Source organism: Sebastes fasciatus, chromosome 4 (genome assembly GCF_043250625.1).
Source record: "Sebastes fasciatus isolate fSebFas1 chromosome 4, fSebFas1.pri, whole genome shotgun sequence".
NCBI lineage: Eukaryota > Metazoa > Chordata > Actinopteri > Perciformes > Sebastidae > Sebastes > Sebastes fasciatus.
The window spans coordinates 39,384,657-39,390,854 of record NC_133798.1 but is presented as its reverse complement, the minus strand read 5'-3'; the positions used below and the strand labels follow the sequence as shown (position 1 = coordinate 39,390,854).

Below are 6,198 nucleotides of genomic sequence, written 5' to 3'. Positions count from 1 at the left end.
AACTGGGCTGTTATCAGTCCATTAAATAGGCGTTATCAGTCGCTATAAGCACCATAGATGTGGGTCATTAGGGGCCTACTATGCCTACTACGTTGTAAAAGTGAAAGTGAAACTTAAAAGCAACACATTCTAACATGTAAAGCTGAGTGTCATATTTTGAACACAAACAAAAAGGCTTCTTTAGGTTTAGGCAACAAAAAAAAAGCAGTTCAGTTTATACCGTTGCTATGTATAACAGACCGTTGCTATGTATAACAGACCGTTGCTATGTATAACAGACCGTTGCAATGTGTAGCAGACCGTTGCTACGTATAGCACACCGTTGCTACGTATAGCAGACCGTTGCTACGTATAGCACACCGTTGCTACGTATAGCAGACCGTTGCTACGTATAGCAGACCGTTGCTACGTATAGCACACCGTTGCTACGTATAGCAGACCGTTGCTACGTATAGCACACCGTTGCTACGTATAGCACACCGTTGCTACGTATAGCAGACCGTTGCTACGTATAGCAGACCGTTGCTACGTATAGCACACCGTTGCTACGTATAGCAGACCGTTGCTACGTATAGCAGACCGTTGCTACGTATAGCAGACCGTTGCTATGTATAGTGAGGATCCATGTTTAGAGAACTGTGTATATGTTAAATTAAAAAAGATGTCATCAGTTACAGCAGCTAACTTTGCATTTCACTGCAGACATCATTAATTTAACGGACTGTACTCAGATGCAACAGATGATGTCATCAGCGTTGGACTTTGAAGAAAAAATACCTTTTTAATTCATCGAAGCGTTTCAATTTATTTAGTTTCCTGAAAAGCACAAAACAACATAAAAGATACAGATATATCTACAGTAAAATAACATTAACTATCGCCACTAACACGGCCATGATGTATCTCTAAATCTCATTTTTTACAGTAAATAGATTTTGATAAACTATACATCATTTACATAATGTTCCTTGCCATGCAACACATTTTAAACCATCTAAATACAAAGAATTTTAAAAGTAAATATATCTTTGAACCCAATTAAACAACAAGTTCTTTTACAAACATACATTTTCTGTTATGTTGTCTTACAGCTAATTGCACTTTAAGGACAAAAATAACCATGTTGCATGCAGGTTAGTGTCTATAACTGTATCATAGCACCATCTTGTGGAGTAATTTGGCAACAAACGTCATCCCAAAACAAACCAGTAAATGTAGTTTCTACTAAACCAGGGGTCAGCAACCTGCGTCTCTTCAGCTCCTCTCCAGTGGCTCCCTGTGGAGTTATAAAAATGGAAATGAATAACTGTTCTTTGTTTACATTTACATTTTTATTTATCATTGTTGTAGGTCTATGGTACGACGGTACGACGGAGTATTAGGGCCACATTGAGGAAAAAAAACATCTGAGATTTAGAAAATAAAGTCATAATATTATAAAGTAGTAATTTTACGTGTTATTTTCTTTTTTTCTCATAAAGTTATGACTTTATTCTCGTAATATTACGACTTTTTTTTCTCGTAAAGTTATGACTTTATTCTGTGAATCTCAGATGTTATTTCCCTCAATGTGGTCCTAATACTCCGTAGTACATTGTCTCTTTGGCCCTCACTGCATTAGACTTATATCCTATATACTTAGACTATAAACTGTGTTACCTTCATCACAATGACCAGATGTTTTGCGGCTCCAGACAGATGTTTTTTTGATAGTAAAGGTTGCTGACCCCTGCACTCTACTGACCACAGTATATTTTTTTTTCTGCACCATCCACATAGAAATCACCTACAGGTTTTCTATAAAGACATCATGTTGTGTTATGAAAGACATTTAGAGGTGAGTTCTGTCCTGGGTGGCGGGAGGTGTGAGTGTTTCTGCTTCCAGATAAACCAGGAAGCCGGAGAAGGTGGTGTACCTCCCCTGGTTGCTGTAGACGGCGTAACGCTCGTCCTGCTGGCTGTACAGCCACACGCTGTCGCCCCGGCGGAGGGACAGCAGCAAGCTCTGACTCTGCATCTCCCGTCTCTTCGACGTGTCCTCATCGAACACCATGGCCTGCACCTCGCCCTTCCCGGTCATCAGCTTCACGGAGACGGCCTTACGAGGGTGTTTCCCCACGGTGAAGGCGAAGAAGTAAGCTCCCGGGAAGTGGCAGGTGAACAGGCCCGAGGTTTTGTTGAAGTGCCCCCCGATGTTGACGTATTCCACGTCAAAGGTCAAAGGCGGCTTGTCCTGCTGCCTGATACTCTGACCCATGAGCGTGGACGTCCGCGCCACAGAGAAGGCCGAGCGCGGCTGCTCTGGCGTCTGACCTCTGTCCGAGGGGTCAGACTGAGGCGGGCAGTGTGGATAGGACAGCGCTGACGGGGACAGGTGGTTGCTGACGTAGCCGGTCGGGGAGGTGTCGGGGTAGACGAGGTAACCGGAGAAGGTGATGTAAGGGCCGGCGTTGCTGTACAGAGCGTACTGAGAACTCTGCTGTAAAAGCAGCCACACCGTGTCCATCTCCTTCAGACTGATCATCACGCTCTGGCTCTGAACTTTCCTCCCTTTCTTGCGGAAGTCGTCGAACGCGATAGCCTGCACCTCCTCTCCGTTCTTCACCAGTATCACAGAGAGCATTTTCTTTGGAAACTTCCCCACGGAGAAGGAGAAGTAGTAAGCCCCGGGGAGGCGGCAGCGGAAGTGGCCGGCGTCCGGATTGAAATCCCCTCCGATGTTGACCAGGAGCTTGTTGAAGGTCACGGCCTTCTGCTTGCCTCCCAACAAGCTGCTGGTTCTCGTGGCAGAGAAAGCCGAGCGGAGAGCCGTCGTCACCGGAGGGGCGTGAAGGGGTGAAGCCGGTCCAGAGCACGCTGTCATGATGAAGGCACACGCCAGGTAGACGTGTGTGCTCCACCGAGCTGGAACAAAATAGAAAATGTATTTTATTTTACAAATACAATACTTTTATGGCCATGTCAACCCACAGTTGATTGGAATTTGTTTCGGTGCAGTGCTCATTAAAAAAAACAGACAAAAACCACACACATATAAAAACATAGTGTACATAGGAAACAACCACAAACATTTACACAATCATTCAAACCAATCAAATCCTAAAATACTGTGAAGAGCCTTGTGCTATTGCAACTTCCCCTAAAGTGTCTAGTGCAAAGCGTTCCTAAAGTGCGTGTTGGCTGGAGCTTAAGTTCCTCCTGGAAAGAGCCTCTGCATTAGAGTTAAGGTGCCTAATAGCATCAGGGTACGTGCTGTTCCTGAGGCGGGATGTCCTACACCTCAGACTCAGAGAGAACTAGCAGGGTGGGAGGGGTCAGCAATCACCTTCTGCACCCTGTGGCTGATCCGTGTGGCGTAGATGGAGGCCACAGTTGAGATATCACATCCCATGATTTTAGAGGCAGTTCGCACCACTCTCTCTCTCTAACTGTCTCCTCTCCGAGGCGGTTGTGCTGCCGTACCAGACTGTGACAGAGAAGACCAGGACACTCTACGTTGTGGCTCTATAAAACTGGAGCATTGCCTCTCGAGCCACACCAAACTTTCTAAGCTGGCGCAGGAAGTGAAGCCTCTGGCCGGCCGTGCTGATAATAAGGCTGTGTTGTCATCCAACTTCAGAGTCTGGCCTATGGTGGTGCCAAGGACTCTAAAATGATCCACTCTCTCCACTACCTGCTCGTTAATGACCAGCGGAGGTCGGACCACCTCACCCCTCCTGAAATCAATATTTCTTGTTTTGCTTTTTTATTTTTTCATCCTTTAATTTTTTCCTTGTTTTTATCTCCGTTATTACTTTATTTCTTTATTTCTTTATTTTTTTCTTCTAATTTTATTATCAATTTTACTTTTTCTCTGTAAAATAGATCAACATTGTAGGAGCAAGTATGAAGAACATCACACAACACAGCAAATTCCTGCACTGAAATATTAAAGAAATTACATTTATAGATGACAAACATACATCCCTGATATTCAACTTTATTTCAGACACAAAGGTCCATATATCAGATACAAAAAGTAGTTCCCAACCTGGTGGTCAAAACCCCTAAATGGGTCACAAGATAAATCTGAGGGGTCGCCACATATTAAAGGAATATTTCAACATTTCTTTGAATATAAATCACTCATAAAACTCCTATCCTGGGATGAGCGATTAAAACAAATATTGCTTCAATATCAAAGTAGAATACTTTTAGTTTGAGTCTTGTGTTTCAGACTGAGCTTAAACCCATAACATAAAATCCTCCACGTTGATAAGGAAGCCTGGCTAAGCCCTGAATGTCCAGATAGATGTGTCCACGCTGTGGGAGCAGCCGTCTCTGCTGTAATGTGGCTGATATTGTCTGTTCTCTCTGTGCACTGAGAGAAGGGACTCGATTAGCTGCTGGTTCATCTGTTCCTGTGTGTGATGAACAATGGAAAAGTTTGGAGGATTGGTGAGGTGGGGCAGGGCAGAATGGGAAAGATACCGCTTAGATCATTCGCTGAATATCAGTTATTATTATTATTATTATTATTATTATTATTATGTGAATATTTTCATGAAGATTTTAGCTTTTTGATTATTTTGTACGGACTTAATTTGTCTGCCATTTTCCTTTTACATTGGAGAGCATGATACAGTATATTCTGATTCAGATAGAAAATTATTATCTATCTTAAACAAAATTACTATTATTAGGCCTACTATAATATTAATTTAAAATCCCACAAGCTCAGATTGGTCTGACGAGCTTCCATGATCCTGACACCTGTAAGGCAACAAACATGAGTAGTAATTATAGACACCAGGTTGTCTGTAATATACATATTATAGATATTTAGCTCTATAATCTGTGGTGGAAAAGTCGAGGTCAGTTTGTGCATGAGATGGCAAAAAGAGCAGCTTTATAGGAGTCAGATATACTCTCACCTTCAGGTCCAAATAAACTTATAACATTTTAACATTTCATGTATTCTTTCTGAATATAATCCATGTTTGTGTAGCAATAATGTCAAATAAAGCTTGAATACAATGAATTAGACTGGAGCAAAGAAAAGCACCTATAGTTATAATGAAAAAAGTGTCCAAATTTACAACACTCCTGCCAAGACAAATAAAAAACAGATCATACATACAGTTCTGATTCTACTTCTGTTTCTACACACAGACGTCATGCTCAAAAGAGTAACCAACAGAAATATCAAACCCACCTGTTGGGCGATGTTGGGACAGAAACTGCATGCTGGACTTCTTCATCTTCTGCTTTTTAAAATAAAGTTCCTCTTAGTTTGCTGCACTGCTAATGTCCATGAGACAGGCCGGACACCCAGAGGGACAAAGCTTCTGTCCCTTACAGCATGTCAGGAGGAGGAGGAGCTCCAGGTCCCCTCCAATCTATAGCTCCCATTCAGCCTGCAGCATGCAGCTGGACCCTATATAGTAGGATAGTATAATAGTATAATAGTATACAGCCTTTATTGGTTTGTGGAAGTGTTAAATCTAATCCATGCTCTTTGTTTTTTTCTAAGACAGACGGAGTAGATGCTGGACACGTTTGGCTTTTCAACTTCAGAGAAACTTTATCTTCCAAATCAAGCAGACAAGTTAGATAAAAGACCTTCAAGACTTATTTTAAAACAAATTCTCAGGTCGATTCTTACTCAACCCGTCATTCTCTAGATCTTCATCCTCCTGAATGTCTCACTAGTAGAGGTAAATGTTCGATAAGATTTAGAGGAACCAAATTATGGAGTAGCTTTTCACATCTATCAATAAACTGTTCATCTGTCAAATGTTTCAAAAGTTGCTTAAAGGGTCATTTATCTGCTGTCTTGTAATTGCTTTTCCCCATGTTGTCCATGTATCTGTTTTTATTCTTTTTTTTACCTTTTTCAGACATTGTTTAGACTTTGTTTTCCAACATTTTTCAAACTTTTTTTTCAGACTTTTTAAAAAAAAAATGTTTACCTCTTTCAGACTTTTTTACGGACATTTTTTTATTTTTTATTTTTTTACCTCTTTCAGACATTGTTTAGACTTTATTTTCCAGCATTTTTGAAACTTTTTTTTTCAGACATTTTTTTTTTTTTTTTTGGGACATTTTTCAGACTTTTTTTTTGTGAAGGAATTCATTGAACACTAGTTAGTAACTGACCATCAGCATTAAGAAACATGCATCATCTCTCTGAGCTCCATCATCATCATCATCATCATC

General features: G+C 41.1%; 1 protein-coding gene across 1 annotated transcript; it reads right to left on the bottom strand.

The window, feature by feature from the left end:
• Positions 1-795: 795 nt before the first annotated feature.
• On the bottom strand, positions 796-5,906 carry c1qtnf13 (C1q and TNF related 13). Its single transcript, XM_074634262.1, has 2 exons — positions 5,195-5,906; positions 796-2,904 (listed from the first exon to the last, which is right to left on the bottom strand). The coding sequence occupies exons 1-2, from the start codon at positions 5,238-5,240 to the stop codon at positions 1,832-1,834; spliced, it is 1,119 nt and encodes a 372-aa protein (XP_074490363.1). The 5' UTR covers positions 5,241-5,906; the 3' UTR covers positions 796-1,831.
• Between the last annotated feature and the right edge of the window lie 292 nt (positions 5,907-6,198).

Bases quoted from the DNA above. Each gene is read 5' to 3' on its own strand.
- c1qtnf13 (XM_074634262.1), bottom strand. From the start codon at position 5,240: ATGAAGAAGTCCAGCATGCAGTTTCTGTCCCAACATCGCCCAACAG. The intron at 2,905-5,194 runs GTGGGTTTGATA...ATTTTGTTCCAG, and splicing joins GTCCCAACATCGCCCAACAG to CTCGGTGGAGCACACACGTC.